This window comes from Anabrus simplex, chromosome 1 (assembly GCF_040414725.1).
Source record: "Anabrus simplex isolate iqAnaSimp1 chromosome 1, ASM4041472v1, whole genome shotgun sequence".
In the NCBI taxonomy this organism is placed as follows: Eukaryota; Metazoa; Arthropoda; class Insecta; order Orthoptera; family Tettigoniidae; genus Anabrus; species Anabrus simplex.
This window is the reverse complement of record NC_090265.1, coordinates 1017143811-1017165661: the sequence shown is the minus strand read 5'-3', so window position 1 is coordinate 1017165661 and position 21851 is coordinate 1017143811. Positions and strand designations below refer to the sequence as shown.

Here is a 21851-nt window from a genome sequence, read left to right as displayed (position 1 = left end):
AAATACACAACAATGAGGATTGTTCAGAATTACAAAGGGACCTTGAAAGTATCCAACAATGGGTTGAAGAAAATAATATGAAGGTTAATGGAGGCAAATCAACTGTTACAACTTTTACAAACAGGAGCTTTAAAACTGAATTTGAATATACTTTGGATGAGGTAGTTATCCCAAAAGATGGCAAGTGCAAATACTTAGGTGTGAGATTTGAAAGTAATTTGCACTGGAAGGGTCATATTGATGACATTGTTGGGAAAGCATACAGATCGTTACATGTCATAATGAGGCTACTTAAAGGATGCAACAAAGAATTAAAAGAAAAAAATTACTCGAGTATGGTTTGTCCATTATTGGAATATGCAAACAGTGTTTGGGATCCTCACCAAGAATACCTAATAAAAGAAATAGATAGTGTGCAGAGGAAAGCAGCAAGATTTGTAACAGGGGATTTCAGGACAAAGAGTAGTGTATCAGAAATGTTAAAGGAACTTGGGTGGGAAACTTTAAGTAAGAGAAGGGAGAAAACTAGACTTATAGGATTATATAGAGCCTATACAGGAGAAGAAGCATGGGGAGATATCCGTGAGAGGCTTCAGTTGGAAAATAATTATATCGGCAGGACTGACCACAAATATAAAATTAGAAGGAATTTTAGCAGAAGCGATTGGGGTAAATTTTCATTCATTGGGAAGGGTGTGAAGGAGTGGAACAGTTTACCAGGGGTAGTGTTTGATCCTTTTCCAAAATCTGTAGAGATATTCAAGAAGAGAATAAACAGCAACAGAGAAAATAAATGAAGTGTTAGAGGGCATTCGACCAGTGCAGGTTATTGTAAATTAAAAAATGTGTGTGAATAAATTAATTCCATCCCCTGGTCTAAGGAGTTTGGACAGCCAAAGTAGGGCACTGCCTGTAGGGGTGAAGTACAGTGGGAACTTCGAGGGCCCTGGGACCACTACGGTAGCTGTGAAAGCCCTTCAGGAACTCTGAAAAGTGAAGGAAAAAGGGGCTCTGGTTAAGATGCAGCAGGTCGTTATGCTACTTGGGATCCAGAACGGGTAAAAAAAAAAGTAAATAAATAAATGCAATGTAAATATTAATCTTATACCAGTTGTATAGTATCATTTGAAGTAATTCCACATACTGTATATCAGTTGACTATATTTGTAAGTAGTACAGGAGATATTATAAGTAGAATTTTGTAAACAATATCAATTTATTAAGGATGAGCTGTGTGTTTAATAGAAAACATTGTTAGCGTAAATTGTATAATAATGTATTATAGGAAAATTTTCTTCTCTTGTTAATTTAATTTTTAGTGCTTGACAATAATGTATTTTAGTGTACCATTTGCCACCGAGGTAGACACCTCATTTGCAAATAAAGAGATTTTGATTTGATTTGATGTAAAAGTGTTAAAATTACCGGACATGACAACTCTTCAAGCAGCTCACGAAATTATGGTGGCCAACAAACCAAAGCTCAATGGAGGTGCAGGACGAGACATTACTAAAGAAACAGCTCAGAATTGGAACCCTCAATATCCTCACTCTCACTAACAAATGTGAAAAACTTGTAGACCTTATGGACAGGCGCAAGCTTCAGATAATGAGGTTGACTGAGACAAACTGGAAAGGCTGTGGAAAGAAATCTCTGAGAAATGGATATATGTTACATTGGAGTGCGAACATGAGTGAATCCAAAAATGGAGTTGGTCTCCTCCTTCACAAAGATTTAGATGTAAAGACAGATGTCGTCTATGTGAATGATAGGATCATCGAGATGAGATTACAAGATGGAAATGTGCATCACACATTATTTCAAGTATATGCACCTCAAACAGGCCGTACCGCAGATGAGAAAGAAGAATTCCTTACTGAACTTGAAGAACAATTAATAGAAGAGAACGCCATAGTTAGGGTGATCTGAACGCCTAAGTTAGTAAAGAGAAAGAAGGTTGTAAAAACATCATCGGACCTCATGGCTTTGGGAACAGAAACTCTGAAGGAGACAATTTGATTGATTTCTGCATGTGAAACAACTTAAGCATAAAAACATATGGTAACAGAAGAGGGAGAGTCATAAAATAACAAGATATAGTTTGGATGGAAAGCTCAAGACCATGATAGACTACATCACTGATGGCAAAGCTGGTCGATATGTTAATGATGTCAAAGTTTTTTTCTATTTGTTTTACGTCGCACCGACACAGATAGGTCTTATGGCGACGATGGGATAGGAAAGTGCTAGGAGTGGGAAGGAAGCGGCCGTGGCCTTAATTAAGGTACAGCCACAGCATTTGCCTGGTGTGAAAATGGGAAACCATGGAAGATGTGAAAGTTATACCCAGTGAGTGTCTAGATAGTGACCACCGGCTAATTGCTGATCTTAAAGATGTCCATGTCCCCGAAGCTAAGTGCATGAAAATGCCAAAGATCATGACCTGGTTATTGAAGAACTCTGAGAAGAAAGAGAAATACAAAGCAATGATAACAACAAAATTACCCAAAACTGAGATCAGACGGGTAGAAGAAGAATGGACCTTGTTCAATGAAACTCTTGTAAAGGAAGCTGAGGAAGTCTGTGGGAAAACAAGTGCAATATTGATAGAGAAGGTAACACCTTGGTGGAATGACTGGGTGAAGACAGCAGTAAAAGAAAGAAATATGCTGAAAAGAAAATTTATCAAGTAAAAAATACAAAAAAGGCATTAGAAGAAATGAGGTAGATACTGAAGAGCGAGCACAGCAATATCGGACCAAGACGTTGGCTGTAAAATGACTAATCCAAGAAGAAAAGGGAAAGTGCTGGGATGACTTTATTACCAAGATACAGGAAGACTGCCAATGAAGTAGGAAGCTACTATATAAAATACTCGTAGTAAAAAGTAAAAAGCAAATATGGAAACATCCTTGCGCTGGAAACAAATTATGGTAGTTTGATAAGAACAGAGGAAGGGATCAGAGATGAAATGAAGTACTTTTCAGCATGTTGTTAAATGGAGATGGAGACCTGTAGAATAGACAAAGTCTCTTACTTTCTTTTTCTTCTTTTCACATTAGTTTTCTAGCCACTATGTCACAGCACTGTTTCATTAGCAGAATGTCAGAAGGCACTGATTCATCACATCACAAACTGAGTTGGCAACAGAGAAGGGAAGGGGGCAGCCAAGGTCAGAATTCAAGCATTCCATCGCTCATCCCCTTTATCGTAACGTAACATGACAAACAGTGTTCCTTCAATTCGTTTTTACTGAAAATATTTATTTTCAGGCATTTCGATTAAATGGTATTTCAGTTAAAAGTGTTCAGAGGTTCTACTGTATATTAGTGGCTGATTTTCATAAACAGTCCACAGTAAAAAATGTAGTTATTGGTACTATGGTTGTAAAAATAAGAACAATTTTCAAATAGATGCAGCAGAATGTTCCTAGCAGTGATGCTGTATAGTTTCTAAGAGAGAGAGAGAGAGAGAGAGAGAGAGAGAGAGAGAGGGGGGGGAAACTCCTCTCAAAAATAATTCTTTAGAGAATATTCCAGAAGTAAGATGGTGAAAGAACTTCTATTATGATGACAAAATATGTTATTGATAAAAGATTGTTGATGTGTGTAGAAAAAAATCTAAATGGGAAAAGAAGAAGAATTAGGCTAGTTGCTGAAAAGATAAAGGAAGTAATGTAATGTTACAGGGGTAATGCTAAGAGTTATGTAATTTAATAAAATCTTGCTCACAATGTGTACACTACATCTAGAACTCTATACACAATGCAGAATTCTGTAGCGAAGCACAGGTACATCAGCTAGTATTCAAATAATTCTGACAATTGCATATAATAAACTTCATACTGAATTCCTTATTGACGCTGACTATTTTACTTTTAAAGAGATTTGAAATGAAAGGTGGAACTAATACATCCCTTAAAACGTGAATAATTCTGACAAGTTTATTATTTGTTACAAGCCTTCAAATTATCTGGTACATTTCTATGGGGATGTGTTAAAAGAAATTCCCAAAATTTACCTTTACCATGCACTTTAAGGGCACCATACTAACATCGTTTCTTGCAGTATATTAACTGAAAATCGTAGTGTATTAAAGACTGTGGATTCATGTGATGGATATTTACAAATGATACATCAAGAACACTATGAATTCCATTTTTTATTAATCACATTCAAGAGAAAATGTTCTCAATCTCAAAATCTACATGAATTCTGAAACAGGATACTTCTGGGAATGATGCCTAAGTTCTACTATTAATGGCAATAACAATGAGAAGGTTAATAATTTATTTTTGATAGAAACAAATCTTCATAGTTTTCCATACTGTATTGCTCTATTATTAGAGCACTTAATACAGAGAGAGGCACAAAAAACTTAGCACACTATGCAGGGGGCATCGTTAGAACAGAATGACCGCAACCCATTGCTAGATTCACCGGTAAGCTGTAATACCGTGGGTGGGTATTTAGTTTCATTATGGTAGCCCTGATTTATTAGTTAAGAGTTAATAATGGCTGAAGTTGAAATCTACTGTAGATCTTACCATTCATCAAAGCATTGCATCAGTGTAAAAAATTCCAAAACACTTGTATCTCTGCCTCTAAAATTTCATGTATCAGTTACCTGATTTCATTCTTCAGGGTTCTGAGAGTACATGGATTGATCCTTTACACTTTCTGTTTTAAAGTTCCCCACAAATAAAAATCACACACACTTAAATTGACAGTGACACTTTGCAAGGTAAGGATAAAAGTGTGGCATTTTTGGTCCCCGTAATGCCAATCTTTGTGAAATACCTTACTTCTGAGCCCACGGACATGGAGGTTTCCTCGGACTGATATCCAATCTTGCTTGAATATCTGCAAGTTTCTCCTATGATATTTTTTTTTAACAGAGCCTATTTCTTGACATTTTCTGAATAAATTGGTTATGTATGGTCTCAGTGGCATTGCAGTACCATTGAAACAATGAAGAAATTTGCAAAGGGTTCTGTCATATGATACCTTCTTCAGGATAGACTTCTCAACCAGAAATATCTGTTGTATAATATCGTAAGGTACCATACTGCCAGCTAACACAAATAATGTTCCAAAACAGCTGTAGGAATGCAACACTAATAACGCTACTGACGTGCGCTCAACAAGAACTTCACTCATATATTGAACATTCATTCAGCATTCTTACAGCTAACTATGCTCGAAGTGCTGCCTGACTGCGTACTCTACACTCACCACTTGGGAACAATGCAAGAATTTCCCCAGTCCACCTGCCTAGCAGCACTAGCACAAGTGCCAGTAACTATCAATCTAATAAACTGGAATTGCTACTTAAATGTTAAATTATTCTGAAATAAAAACATATGAGACTTATAAACTGGGTTTCAATGGTTTATGGCAAAATATTGTGCAGAGAAGATTATCCTGGGTGCAGAACCTCCGGCAAAAGTTTGACATCCATAATGCAATAACTCCAACACGGGAAACACAATAAAGGAAAAATTACTCAAGGATGGCTGCCAAACGTCTAAACTGACAGAGCACCAGAAGGGGAAAAGGAAGAATGTCAAATATCAACATATTCAACTTGTAAAAAAGCACAGCAGGTTAAAAATGAGTTTGTAGAGCTCATGCTAAAAATGTAAAGGAAGATTCAAAGATCAACTTACAATTCGGTTTCCATTGGGAATATACATGCATTTCACTATCCATCCCTACAACAAGTATCCCATCTCGCACCCATGAGATCTGCATGGGCAAAGGTGGAAGTCCATCAGCTGTCGTGAGATCAATCTTGCGCAACTTCATCCATCTGCAAAAAAAATACCAGCTAATCATTAACTTGATAAAATTACCAAAATCTTACAGATTTCATGCTACATTGTGAGGAAAAGTAGCAACTTTTCCCTAAGTTCACCTTCAAAGGCACATAAAAATAAAGCACAGAAATAAAGCATGGAAATATTTTCAACAGAAAATGCCACTCACTTTTCTCTAACAAGATGCTCCCCAGTGGACAAAGCATTCCAAACACACATGTCTTTAAAATCAAAATGGTGAGAAAATGTGTTCTAACAGAGAAAGGTAAGTAAGCTCCCTTCATAAAATGCGCTGATGTAGATTAATCTAGGAACCTAATGACCACCTCTTGCACATCACACACGTAAATTTAAGAACTGTCTGATCTAATAAATTTCCCTTCATAACATATGGCATGTATTAACTTGGCTTGACACAACCCAATATACAGTACAATAATTTTCCTGATCTATACACGTATGTCTGAAAGTGAGAATTCATAAAACTGCTTTGAATTGATAACTGACAACTGCAATGCTACATTATTTGTGGCACATAATAAAAAGCCCAACCCATCCCCATAATGATATGAATATTTTCTGTAATTATGGACAGGGAAACACTAACACAGCATAATAAAGTTAAAGACATTAAAAACACAGAATGTATTCAATGTTTCCAAAAAATGTACACATGGCAACAGAATATCTGAAACAAGTTGCATCATTAGAACACTGTACTCTGGTCATTTCAATGACATCTTCCATGTCTACATCTTATAAAGACAACATTTTGGGTTTTAGTGACAACAAATACATTTTCATGCATAAAACAAGTGATAACTGTAGAAAATATATATGTGAGACAGACAAGTTACATGAATGTATGGGAGAAGATAAAGAAACATACTTTAAGGAACTAGTGAATTCAATGATACGTAAGTTATTTGATATACCAAACAAAAATGGTTTCTGGTCTACGTACAACCCCTCACAGATGCATAACATACTAATTTTTAGAGCAGATAATAACAAGGAAAATGAAATACAGTACTAGGAATACCTGTAGCCCTACTATTACATCACTGAATTATTCACAGTAATTAACTACACTGAATGACCTGCATAAGCAGAAACGTTTCAAGAAAAAGAAGAAGAATTAACTACATGACAAACGAGACCCAAGAATTTGTATTTTAAAATAAATAACAACAACAACAACAACAACAACAATAATAATAATAATAATAATAATAATAATAATAATAACCGTGTCCTCATCCCGAGGTGGTGCAGCTCTTTTCAGGCACACCCCTAATGCAGGTGAGCTGCATGTACCATTTGAACCACATATCAGCCCTCCTGCGATTCTTAAATTTCTGGCTGTACCAGGAAGCAAACCCGGGCCCATGAGGACGGCAGCTCATAACACTAACCGTTACGCTACAGAGGCGGATGAGAATTTGTTGAGTGCATCTTATTTCAATAATAGTTTGGTTATAGGAAACTACACCAACTTCTCTTCTATTCTTGACAGTTAAACATTTACCTCATCAGAGTCTTTTCATTTTCTTTTAAAGATATTGTGTTGTTTAGTTTTTTTTTTTTTTTTAACTATTAGTTTCACATAGCACTGACATAGGTTGGTCTTATGGCGACGATGGGATAGGACAGAGCTAAGAATGGGAAGGAACTGTGGCCTTTAAGTACTGTATAAAGTATAAAAATGGGAAACCACGGAAAATTATCTTAAGGGTTGCCGACAGTGGTGTTTGAATCCACTACCTCCCAAAAGTAAGGTCACAGCTACGTAACCTGAGTCATGAAGCCAACTCATTCCGTGGTGTTTGGTGTGCTGTTGATACGTATTTCTTGGTAGCAAGGAGCTCATGGTTTCTAAAAGGGATGTGAAAAATGTTCAGGTGTCCCTTTATCTGTTACAAATTGTACATCATTCTTGTCCCATATGAGGCTAATACAGTCAAAATGTCAACATAATGAATGATGGGGTATGTGAAATGATTTCCGTATCATAGAAATTTTGTTCAACTTAACATACATAACGAAACATTCTAGACATGAAATTATACAAATTCACAGGCATCCACAATCATACCATTCTAGATATGACATTATAAAAGTACATTTTTACTTAGGCCTACCTTGCCAGAAATCGTGAATTTTATACTGACGGTAATGTAACTCAACTGTTTCATTTACAGAAAAAAATTGGCAATTTTCTTTTGCAGTGAACATTTTACAACGAACCCTTCTAGGTAATACCACTTTAACACATTTTTGGGAGTATTGTTCTATTTAACCAGAAATGGCATAATTCACTACAAACACAGCCTCGGCAAGAGAGCTGCTGCTGCTACTCCTCCTCCTCCTCCTCCTCCTCCGAGATTTTCACTCACATGCCCATCTTCCTTTTCTTGAATTATGCCCTTTTCCATACTCTTGTTTTCCATGATCACTCCACTGTCAGTATCAATAAAATAATCTGTGGTTACATTTGCAGAGGTGGGATTTATCTGAAAAGTTCTAAGTTCATATGTATGACATCAACTAGGTTCACTTTTTCTTTTATCCTCAATCACAGATGAAATCCTGGAATTCCGCCAGCAATTCATTATCACTGCCGAAGGCAGGCTTTGTCATGCTGTCGTGAACATTTCCATGGCTTCGAGAATGGTTACGTTTGTATTCCAAGTCTGAATTTGGAATTTGCTGAATTAAGCATGGCCGGAAGACACTTACGTTGCACAGATTATCCCCTGATTGAAAGGTTGCAGTATATCCATTCAGTTAAGTGGTAACATTTTAATGAATTCCAAGCGGATCTGCATTAAAATATTATCAAAAGAGCAATTGTCTACTAGAAGTGGAATTGTTCACTTAAAGGCTTTCATTTTCTTTCTAGCCCAAGCAACCACAAGTGAAAAATGTCGCCAGTTATCAATGCTCTTTGATTATGGCTGTACTCACAGAAAGTATTTTACCCCTTCAACTGGGGGACGACGATGACTTTTTCTGTTCCTGTGAAGTTACTGCACAGCATTGCTGTTCTCTCTTTCGACTTAATGCTGCCAAAGCACTTTTCACCTTTCACTGCCAAAGTATGAGTTGGTGACATTTTATAAAATAAGGCAATTTCATCAGTGTTAAATATCCCACCTGGAGTATAATCCTTCAGAACTTCCCTTAACCGTTCCTCCTTCCAAGTCTCTACCAACTCTGTCGGTGCATTTTTTACTTCCCCACTAACAATACAGTGGATGATTCAGTATCTCCTCGAAAACAATGTAACCATCCAGTGCTGATTTTGAAATAAGTGAGCTTTGAAGATGATGCAAAACATCTAACTTGGACAGTACTGGCCCATCAAATTCACCATTAAAATATTTTTTTTTTTTGATGGGTAGCCATAAACCAGACATGAATAGCTTTGTCAACTTCCTCATAGCATCTGGCTATGATCCTCTTTTGTTGTGGACAGATGGCATCAGATTCAACATTCTCCTCTATTTTACTCTGGTCCTTAATGAATGTAGTGTGCATTTATTTGCAATATGGTCTTCTTGTGACCTTTGCCTACTTTTTCTAAATTTCTCCTTTAAAGACTCCTGACATACTTGACCTAACAATACAAATTGTGCTCTATGCACAACAAAATTAATTTCAAAGGGCCTACAATTCAGATATTCAAGGAACAAGAGCATTTTAATCCTTGGTAATTGTACACGAGGTGACTGTCAACAATGCAGTTTTATATTATAAGATCGGTCATTGTAGTCCATACGAATGTGATGACAGAACAGTTTTGCTAATTGCGATTGTGCAAGCCAAAGAGAAATCCCAACAGTACTGCACACATACATTTAGCAAGGTAATTCCATGCATCAGTTCTCCATGGACACCTCCCCTCTCCCCAACAGCAGTACAAGATAGACAGTAGACCTTAGAGGGTATCAAAGCTAACAGGATACTGTACTATACTTTGAAACCAGTGCAATTACAGAGATATTCTGTACATATTTGTTGCCTCTCATATCATTCAACTGGTATTCACTGTATCAATATTTGACTGTATTGTCCTATTTCTAAAGCTATAACTGAATTATCTTGTGACAACTGTCCAAATAGTGCACTTAGTTAAATGCTTGCCTCCTAAGACGAAGGTTCCAGGATCAAACCCACAGTTGAATCTGTCGGTTTACATGCCTGTATCAGCAGATTACTAGCGACAATAAAAAAACGTCTTTTCAGGCAAAATCTGAAGTATTCTTGATTTTTAAGACTAATAATATGTGGTGAGAAAATTACGAGTTTCCTGTGAGCGAGGTGGGGGTTGCAAGGGGCTACGCAGCCTGTAGTCATGGCCAGAAGGTAACAACATCCATGCTTAACAAAAGTACAACTTCTATACTAAAATCACTTGCTAATAATATTACGAGAAAAAAATCACTTAAAAAATACATGTACTTACCTGTGTCATGAAAGGAGATGTTGGAACTGATTTCTGTCATTTTCCAAATGTTCCCAGCATCAACATACATACACCACCATAATAGCCCGTTATGCCTTTCAGCGTTCAGTCTGTAAGCATCTGAATTTACTAAACATTGCCACAATCCTCCATTTGCAACTAGTGCTGTGGCCTCATTTAGCCCTATACCTCTTATCTTCAAATCGTTAGAAACTGAAGTCTAACCATCATCGTCTTGGTCTCCCTCTACTTCTCGTACCCTTCATAACAGAGTCCATTACTTTTCTAAGTAACCTATCCTCCTCCATTAGCTTTACACGACCCCATCACCAAAGCGCAGTTTATGCGTACAGCTCCATTCATCGAGTTAATTCCTAACTTAGCCTTTATCTCTTCACTCCGAGTATTCTCCTGCCATTGTCCCCACATGTTCCAACAATCATTCTCTCTACTTTCATGTCTGTCACTTCTAACTTATGAATACAATATCCTGAGTCAACCCAGCTTTCACTCCTATAAAGCAAAGTTTGTCTGAAATCAGGTAAAGATAATTTCTTCCAGGAGCTGACTTCCTTCTTACAGGATACTGTTGATCGCAACTACAAGCTCAATGCATTAGCTTTATTGATCCTTGATTCATTCTCACTTACTATACTACCATCCTGGGAGAATACACATCCTATAAATACTTGAAATACTGTTCCAGCTTTGTATTGCCAATCTGACAGTCAATTCTCTTGGATTTCTTAACTACTGACATCAATTTAGTCTTTGAAAGGCTAGTTTTCATATCGTACTCATTGCACCTATTTTCAAGTTCCAAGATATAAAACTGCAGGCTTTCGGCACAATCTGCCATTAAGACCAAATCGTCAGCATAGACCAGACTGCTTACTACATTTCCACCTAACTGAATCCCTCCCTGCCATTTTATACCTATCAGCACATGATCCATGTAAACTACGAACAACAATAGTGAAAGATTACAGCCTTGTCTAACCCCTGTAAGTATTCTGAACCAAGAACTCATTCTACTATCATGACTGCACTGCAGCCCAATTGTCAAAATAAATGCCTTTGATTGATTTTAATACTCTACCCTTAATTCCATAGTCTCCCAGTATGGCAAACATCTTTTCCCTCAGTACTTGCCATATGCTTTCTCTAGATCTAAGAAACATATCTAATTTTCTCTTAGCATTTTTCAATTACCTAGTGCATACTGAAAATCTGATCCTGACAGGCCCTCTGTGGTCTGAAACCACACAGGTTTTGATGCAATTTCCTTTCAACCACTGATTAACACCCTCCCTTCCGAGATGCCAGTGAATACTTTGCCTGGTCGTGCGGTTAGCAGCTTGCATCCGGGAGATAGCGGCTTCGAATCCCACTTTCGGCAGCCTTGAAGATGGTTTTCCGTGGTTTCCCATTTTTACACCAGGCAAATGCCGGGGCTGTATCTTAATTAAGGCCATGGCCGCTTCCTTCCAACTCCTAGGCCTTTCCTATCCCGTCATGGCCATAAGACCTATCTGCGTCGGTGCGACGTAAAGCCACTAGCAAAAAAACTAATCAATGAGATACCTCGATAGTTGTTGCAATCCTTCCTGTTCCCTTGCTTATAGATAAGTGCAATTACTGCTTTTGTCCACTCTGAAGGTAACTTACCAACACCCCATGCTAATTTTATTACTTTATGAAGCCATTTCATCACTGCCTTCCCACTATACTTCACCATTTCAGGTCTAATTTCATCTATTCCTGCTGCTTTAGGACCATGGAGTACATTTGCCATACTTTTCACTTCCTTAAGCGTAATTTCACCATCATTTTCCTCCTCCCCATGAGCTTGGTTGTTTGCTACGTCACAAGGAAGATTCCCTTTTACACTGAGAAGATTTTTAAAATATTCTTTCCACCTGTCCAGTGATTCCCTGGGATCTATTATGAGTTCACCTGAATTACCCAAAACACTATTCATTTCCTTTTTCCCTCCCTTCCTAAGATTCTTTATCACTGTCCAGAAAGGTTTCCCTGCTGCATGACCTAGCTTTTCCAGGTTATTACCAAAATCTTCCCAAGACTTTTTTTTTTTTTTGATTTAACAACTATTTGTTTCACTCTGTTTCTGTCATCTACGTACAGTTCTCTGTCTGCATCAGTCCTTGTTTGGAGCCATTTCTGAAACACCTTTTTACATTTACAAGCTGCTCTCACTTCACCAGTCCACCAAGATGTTCACATTTTTTCCAACTTAACACACAGTTGTTCCTAGGCATTCCCTTGCTATTTCTACTACAGCATCCCTGTATGCCACCCATTCTCTTTCTATATCCTGAACCCGTCCACTGTTCAGAACTTCTCACCAATCATTTCCTTGTAGTTCTAATTTCCTCCCCTGAAGATTTTCTACCCTTATTTGTTTCCAGACAGATTTTACTTTATCCTAGGCCTAGAGATACTTAGTTCACTACAGATGACATGGTGGTCTGTGTCATTGAAACATCCCCCAAAAACCCATACGTTCCTAGCAGATTTCCTGAATTCAAAGTCTGTTAAGATATATTGTAGTCCATTATGGATCTGGTACCCCTACCCTCCCATGTGTAGCGGTGAATAGCCTTATGCTTGAAGAATGTATTCGTAACTGCTAAACCCATACTAGCACAGAAGTCCAGCAAACGCTTCCCATTCCTATTATCTTTCATATCTTCCCCACATTTACCAATCACCCTTTCGTACTCTTCAGTTCTATTTCCAACTCCCTCATTGAAATCACCCATTAGCATTATCCTATCTTTGCTCTTGACCCTGACTATGATGTCACTCAATGCTTCATAAGACTTGTCAACTTCATCCTCATCTGCACCCTCACATGGTAAATACACAGAGACCTTTCTCGTCTTAATTCCTCCAACTGGCAAATCTACCCACATCATTCACTCATTTACGCGCTTAACAGAAACAATGTTGTGTGCAACAGTATTCCTGATGAAAAGCCCTACCCCACACTCTGCCCTTCCCTTTTTAACACCTGTAAAGTACAAGATCTTGATGCTACTGTTTCAGCTTTTCCAAGCAGAGAAATAACTATTGTTATGGGAGACTTCAATGCCAAAATTGGTTCAACACAACATGATGAGCATGTCAGAACATCGATAGGAAAATACGGAATTGGAGAAAGAAATGAACGGGGGAACAGGCTTCTTGAGTTTGCAATTCAAAACAGGTTCACTATAACTAATATAGTCTTCAAGCATCACATACGGCACATGTACACATGGACATCGCCTGATGGTCAATATAAAAATCAGATTGACTACATCTTGATCAGTTCAAGATGGAGGTCTTCTGTAATGGACACCAAAACTTGTCCAGGTGCAGTATGTGGCAGTGATCATCAGCTTCTTAGAACAGAAATAAGAATAAAACTTCAAACACCAGTTAAAAGATCATACAGGATACCACAAGTAGTTAATATGTCGTCTTTGAAGGAATCATTGGCGCGAAGAGCCTCCATATTACAGGATCCAATAACAACTGCAGAAGGGCTGTGGAATGTGACAAAAAACTGGATAGAGTCCTCTTTGAATGAATCTCGAGTACCAAATACTAGAAGGCAACAGTGGATCTCTGACTTGAGCCTTCAGCTTGTAGAAGAAAGAAGGTGCCTTAAAAAAATCTGGCATTAACACTAAAGAAAAAAGAGAGCAAATGTCTGATCTTGATAGAAGGATTCAGTCTTCTTGTAGAAGAGATAAGAATAATTTCCTTAGTAACATTTGTTTTGAGATTGAAGACCATGCAAATCAAAACCACAGCAAGGATCTTTTTGACAAAATTAGAATAATCACTCGAGAATTCAAGCCATATTCCTGGAATATACAGAACTCAAAGGGGGATGATGTTGTGGATATAGAGAATGTTCTGGAAACATGGAGATTATACTGCCAGGATCTATACAGTGAACAATGTAATGCACAAGACCAAGTGAAGATAGACAAGCAGTCAGATCCTGAACCTGACATCCTCCGAGATGAAGTAGAAATGGCTTTGAAAATGCTGAGAACTGGAAAAGTGTGTGGACCTGATGGAATAAGTGCAGAAGTCTTGAAAGCTACAGACGGTGCTGGAATTGAAATGCTGTTGAAAATCTGCCAAGCAATATGGAATTCTAGAAGATGGCCAGAGGAATGAGTACAGTCAATCTTTGCCCCAATCCACAAGAAAGGATCAAGGAAAAAATGTGAAAATTATCGCTTAATTGCTTTGATTTCACATGCCAGTAAAGTTATGCTTCATATCCTGCACAAGCGACTCCGGGCATTTCTAGAGTATCAAATTCCTGAAGTCCAGACTGGATTTATGAAAGGAAAAGGTACTTGAGAACAGATATTAAGCCTAAGACAAATCATAGAAAAGGCTAGAGAATTCAATGCTTTATTGACTACCAAAAGGCCTTTGATACTGTCAAATGGAACCATCTTTGGAAAATTTTGGATGACATGGGTTTGCCACTCCATTTGATTGATCTCCTCAAGTCCTTGTATAAGGAAAATACAGCCACTGTGAAGATTCAAAACAAACAGTCTCAGCAGTTTCGTACAAGGGCTGGAGTTCGCCAGGTATGTATCCTGTCACCGTTACTTTTCAATATCTATGGTGAATATGCAATGAGAACTGCATTAGAAGGCTGGGACAAAGGGTTTTCCATTGGGGGATGCAAGATCAACAATTTGAGATTTGCTGATGACACCACCTTGATAGCATCATCTGAGGAGGAGTTGACAGAGCTGATCAAGAGAGTAGAGGAAGCAAGCCTAGAAATTGGATTACGCCTAAATCGACAGAAAACCAAAGTCATGATTGTTGATCGTAAGAACAACAACAGTCCACATATCAAACAGATTGGAGGGTGTGAAGTTGTACATCAGTATGTATACCTAGGCTCCTTACTATCCAATTCTGGTGGTTCCAAGGATGAAATAAAGCGCAGAATTGAAATAGCAAAGGTAGCAATGATCCGTCTGCGGAAGATCTGGAAAGATAACAACATCACCATTAAGACAAAAAAGAAGCTCGTTGAATCTCTAGTCTTCTCAGTCTTCTTGTATGGCGCAGAGACGTGGACCATCCTCAAACGTGATCGTGAACGGATAGAAAGCTTTGAAATGTGGTGCTGGAGGAAAATGTTAAGGATTCCTTGGACAGCTCATCGCATGAACACATCAATCCTGAACCAACTTCAGATAAAAGTTCGTCTATCGTGTAAGGTCTCTCAACGAATTGTACGCTACTTTGGACATATAATGCGCCGAGATGGTAGTCTACAAAAGCTGATTGTTGAGGGCAAAGTCCAGGGAACCAGACGAGGACGAATACCAACGAGATGGATTGACATGGTGAACGGCCCCCTACAGTGTTCTCTCAGAGTAACCACATTGAAAGCTTTGGATAGGGAAGAATGGCGGAGTATGGTTCATAGGCTAGAGGGCTGAATATTATGATAGTCACGACGCCTCAGTCATGAGGCAAAACGAAGAAGAAGAAGAAGAAAAGTACACTTTATGACCTCTTATCTCTTCCTCGTTATCTCCTCTCACCCGAATATCATTTACTCCTAGCACATCCAGATGCATCCTCTTTGCTGACCCAGCCAGTTCTACTTTCTTTCTTCCATAAGCCCTATTAACATTGACAGCTCCCCATCATCGAATTCCATTTAGTTCGCAGTTGTTTCTGAGGAGTCCCTCGCCTGTCAAATGGGAGTGGGACTCCATTACACACAGTTCAAGCGAGCTTCTCTCCTCTGACGGGTTAGGGACCGCCGGTAGATCGTATAGCCTTAGCCACCTGAGCAAAAGAAGGGCCATGACTCAGAATATGTCCGAGATGCCCACTCCTGTTCCACAGCAACTGGTATGCCGACACTCCAGACCACATACTAGGCCACTCAGCCATCGCCCACGGTTCACGAATTAGGACGCGACTACAGTAACCCACACCATGAACCATTCCAGCATCAATTAATGAAGTAATGCATCACTTTTTAATACCGTTGAGGCAAACAAAAACTTTTCCTACGACCATCGTGCATCATCTTTGCTTTTTACCTTGAATACTCAGTTTTCCTAAATTTGTACAAAATGAATCGGAGTATGACTTGGAGCTCAATCATCGTGGAATTTTCCTTGAAGTAATCTCCGGTCAGCACAAGCAGATTCTGTACTTATGAAATGTGAACAAACTCTTATTGAGGAATAGATACTGTATATCAACTATATACAAACTGAAAAGGAGAGGAGCAAGCACACATCCTTGAAAGAGACTATTTTTTAACTACTTTGTTCAACTCACTGAATCACTCATTATAAATTCAACAAACTTGACCATTAACAGGTATGTGTTTATGTTACAAATACCTTTTATTCAACTTGGGGACCAGTTTCGACATATATGTCATCATCAGCCATAAAATAAATCACAAATATATAAGCAAAGACATAATCTGTAACTGACCATTCACACCATGTGTCATAACAGAAGAGTAACGGCTTAATAATTAAATCTGGCACAGTGACACATTGAAGTAAACAAAGTCTCTCATTATTCAAAGAATAAAAGGTTCTTCAATATGTAGTCTTTGTGCATCCATTGAATAGAAGGCTCCGATAGGCTTCCAAAGTAAAGTCATTTAAAACACTCACACGTGATATGCGTCAACCAGAGCGGCGAGAACTTATTTGAGTCACGTGTAATTTATACCTGGTAAAATTTTAATACTGATGAATATGAAATCAGTCAGTGGTAAAAGACGTTAGTCTTGTAAGAAGGAGATATAAAATGTGGTAGGTCTGGAGGGGAGGAAGATGGGGGAAAGAAAAAAGATCTTGTTAGGGGATTACTAGGTTTAAGGTGGGTCTTGTGAACAATGTGGTGGGGTTTTGTAACGTAATAGGGTACTATGTATCGCGGTAAATACTGACCTCCAATTTGGAAGATTAAAATACTTAAATACTTTAATTCACAAGACTTATTTATGGCTGATGATGACATTATATATGTCGAAACTGGTCCCCAAGTTGAATAAAAGGTATTTGCAACATAAACACGTACCTAATTAGTATTGAAAATATTGAACCTAATAGATATCTTATCGTTGATCTCTGTTCAATACGGAAACATTAATGAAGTTCATATCTTTAAACTTGACCATTATCGGTCCTTAATTGGTCCGTATTGACTCCTAACAATAACGTACACGGGTGATTGTTTACCGCCCTGTCAATATATTACAGCGTTTGATTTTTACCTTTTTTATACGTACACGTTTCGGGAGCCTTAACTCCCTTCATCAGCGTAACAAAATCAATCTTCCCGAAATCCTGAGAACTAACATCATACCATATTTACATTAAATATTGCCTTATATAATATTAACTTTGTCCGACACAAACACACACACACACAATATATATAGATATATTTATTATGTACATACACAATCACCCGTGTACATCACTCATTATAAGCCTGAACATTCTACAGTTCAACATGCTGTTGAATTTACATTAAATATTGCCTTATATAATAACTTTGATATATATACACAACATATATATACACATACACAATCACCCATGTACATCACTCATTATAAGCCTGAACATTCTACAATTCAACATGCTGTTGATGAGGTGGGCTGTGATTCTGCAAGATATCACATGCAACAGTTCATATACAAGCTTCTCTCCTCACACAGTATTGCATGCAGCCTTTAGGTCAATGAATGCCACATAATGTTTTTTAAGTCACAGTTGGAATCCTGCTTCTACATAAGTCACAAGGGATAGGATTGGGTCGGTGCAGCTGAATTACGTCTAAAGGCAACTTGTTCGATGTGGATGGGCTCTCCTAGTGTAATAGCAATTCTGTTGAGAAGTTGTTCCAACAGCTTGTAACAAACACCGAGTAATGTAAATGGTCCATAACTGTCAGGTTCATCAGCAGGTTTTCTAGGTTTCAAAATGGCAATAATTTCTGTCTGAACAGGCAAGGTGGCATACCACTCTGAAGATTATTGGTGGCAAACCTACTCAGCCACAGAAGTGTATTCATGCCACAACTGAACAGGAATTCACAGTGGATTTTGCAAAACTCAGGAGCTTTACCAGTTTACATATCATTGAGGCCTCTTTCGATATCACCAATGGTGAAAGGCCGGAAGCATTCCGAATTCGATAAACATCTGTCCATCAGTTTCTTTTGTTCTTCCTTAACATATCTAACATTTCTCATATCCATTGGTGCTTTGGATACTGAAGCAATATGAGCAGATACATTGTTCAGAGTTATTCTGGAGTGTTCAAAGCCTGGTGTCCTGGCACCCCCCATTTTTCATACGAAAGACCGAACCTTTCTACTCAATTCTTGTGTTAAGCATCGTCTAAGCTGTGCAGCAGTCAATCTGCTATTTCTTGATGACTATGACTAGGAACTGCTGGTTGAGATTATCGCTAGTCTCAGTCCATCCGGCAATGTCATCCTTATGATATCCACTTGGAATGTGCTTTCTAGCAATTACTATAACTGCATCAACAAACCACTATTAGTTATCACTTGTAAGAGGGATGAAACAATCATGAGTCGTCTAGTTGCAAAACCCGTTATGTCCTTTTTTTTCTCAAAATGAGTCATCAACCGCCATTGTATGCAGCTCATCAAAATACACAATCCAGTAATATCGAGCAATGGCCATTTAATCCATACGTTTAAAGGTAACAAATAACAGAACTGCTGCAGAAGTCGTTACGTCCAGCGTGTGTTATGCAGCAAAGCTCGTTATGTCCCAGAACCCTGTTGGAGGATCATACTTTCACGAACAAAATCAGGCATCTGTGTAATAAGAGGTAAAGTAAACTATAACAACGATTGTGGTGGAAGTGAAAAGCCTATTGAAGGATGGGAAATACTTTTCTGCTATTGTGCCAGTACCAGTGGAGGAAGTGGTTCCTCTTAAGAAAGAAAAGCTCAACGAACTGAACACATTGCTGACCAAACATTACGGGAAAGAATGGATAAGGAACGGTGACCTCATATTCTACATGACACTGTTTGACCAGCGGCAAACTTTAAACAGTGAAATGCCAGACTATGACATTGATGTGGGATATTTTGTTGAGGACAGTAACGGATTGTTACTATAACTGTAGAAAATGTTAAAGAACTTATAAAATGTTTTGAATGAGTGTTGATTTCTTGATGTAATCATAAAATCAAAGAGCGAGGATTAGATATCAAAACATTGTATCCTAAACTTAAAATTATTTCCATTCATGCTATTTTCACATAGTAATACTTTCAAACGTAGTTAGTAAAGTACGTTCACCATAAATCTGCACACACACTGTTCCATATACTGCTGCACATACCTTTTATCTCCACAAAACTGCTGCAAAACTCATGTCCAAAAGTTGTTTGCAAAAAACATGGGTTTTATAAGTTATATATTGCAGAGATTTTGTGGTATGACAAAGATGAACTCTTACTGTTTAATTACAAAATTTCAACCTCCTTTGTTACATAACAAATTACAGTTTTTTGCACTTCCTGAAAAATTTGTTTGTCTGCACATAATGGGTTTTGCAACTGGACAACTCATATATTTGTTCCAGTTAAATGAGAAACTTTAACAGTCGGCTTTCTTAAAATTCCAGAATGGGCGATGATAGGAAGTCACCGTTGGAATTTGGACCCCAATTCAAGGAGCACAGAGTAATAGACTACGGTGGGAAATTTGCCAGCACCATCTGTTTTGCAGGAAATGGCTGTTCATCATCACCCCTAAGTGCAAAACAGAGATCCAGGCAGTAATTCTCTTTCCAAGTTGCTCTTTGAGAAGTTTCTCTATCTTCGGCATCAAGGACAAGATGAATGTTGTTGTCTTCAGCCCAATTCAGCAGATCTTCACTATTTATATCATTGGAAAACATCTAGAAAATTTGGTGATGCAGATGACTGGTCAATAGCTCCCAGGAACAGCAACTCTGAAGCTGCTGAAGATTATTCTCACTTAAGACCTTACTGTCCTCAGAAATAATTTTCGTAAATGGAGACCCCAGCCAAGAGTAAACAAAACAGAAATTTGCACCTTCCATCCTAACAACCACCAAACCAATAAGATGCCTCAATGTATTTTTGGCAATACAGTGTTGAAGCACAGTCTAATATATATAGTCGCGAAACTCTAATATGAGGAAGGTTCATCCACTTGACAGCTGGAGGGACACTAGCACCTCTAGCGGCGAGGTAGAGGCAACTTGCTAGCAGACAACAGGGAACTAATTACCACTACAGTCTACAATGGTCATAACATCTGAACCATTCACGCAAATACTGTCCTGGCGAGGTTGTTGTAATCCTTATGAAATAGTGGAGGAGGTCAAACAATTTATTTTGATGAGGAGTTTAAATAAATATTTTGATATTATCCTCAATCTTAAGGAGTTATGTTTTTTTACCGCAAACTATAACTTAAAATCGCTTCTAGAGGGCAACCGGTTCGAAATAGGTATATACCATCGCAGACTTTTTTGTAGAAGTTTCTTTGCTCTACAATTCGTACGCTTACACTTCGGGTCTATCGTTGACGGTTCAGGCAGCGTAAGCCAAGAAAATAAGTGACCGACCATGGTAGAGTGCTGGTCTTCTTAGTCCAACTTGGCAGGTTCGATGTTGGTCGGTCGGTCACTTGCTTTCTTGGCTTACGCTGCCTGAACCGTCAACGATAGACCCCAAGTGTAAGTGTACGAATTGTAGAGCATAAAAACCTCAACCAAAAAGTCTGCGATGGTATATACCTATTTCCAACCGGTTGCCCTCCAGAAGCGATTTTATGTTATAGTCCGCGGTAAAGAAAAATAACTCCTTAAGATTAAATAAATATTTTGATATTATTCTCGAACTCAACGAAATAAATTGTTTGACCTCCTCCACTATTTCATAAGGATTACAATAACCTTGTCAGGACATTATTTGCACGAATCATTCAGAAGTTATGACCATTTTAGACTGTAGTGGTAATTCGTTCCCTGTTGTCTGCTAGCAAGTTGCCTTTACCTCGCCGCTTGGAGCGCTGTAGTCGTCCCAGATGAAAAATATCACCAGAGCTTCACAACTGTATATATTAGACTGTGGTTGAAGTATGACAGGTGCCTGAAGTACTGGGAGTTATCCAAAATAGAACTCTGTCCTTCTAGCAACACTTGATGAACAGTGCCATAAAACTGAACACTTGGAACAATATTTTCTGCAATCTATTGGAAACAACACTGGGCCTTAGTGCTACTACCCTATGATGCTCGGCCATTGGTCTAGTATTTTTTACTGCCGAATAAACAACCCACACACCAAGAAAACAGAAGTGCAACTCAACATCATTTTGAGAATTATTTCAATTTCTAGAATACCCACACATTAAATTGCACCTTCGTATCTCTTATCTTTGTCCACTTCATGATCTGGTCAGAGAATTCCACAAGATAGCAGAAAAGAAAACTAAATGTC

The 21851-nt window shown here is 38.2% G+C and overlaps 1 protein-coding gene across 2 annotated transcripts in view; it reads right to left on the bottom strand.

Moving 5' to 3' along the window:
- Rbcn-3A (Rabconnectin-3A) overlaps nt 1-21851 on the bottom strand; it is a 732274-nt gene that overhangs the window by 445789 nt on the left and 264634 nt on the right. For both annotated transcript variants that reach the window (XM_067136957.2, XM_067136958.2), the window contains exon 24: nt 5669-5811. In XM_067136957.2, the coding sequence (XP_066993058.2) occupies nt 5669-5811 (143 nt within the window). The remainder of the gene's footprint in view (nt 1-5668; nt 5812-21851) is intronic.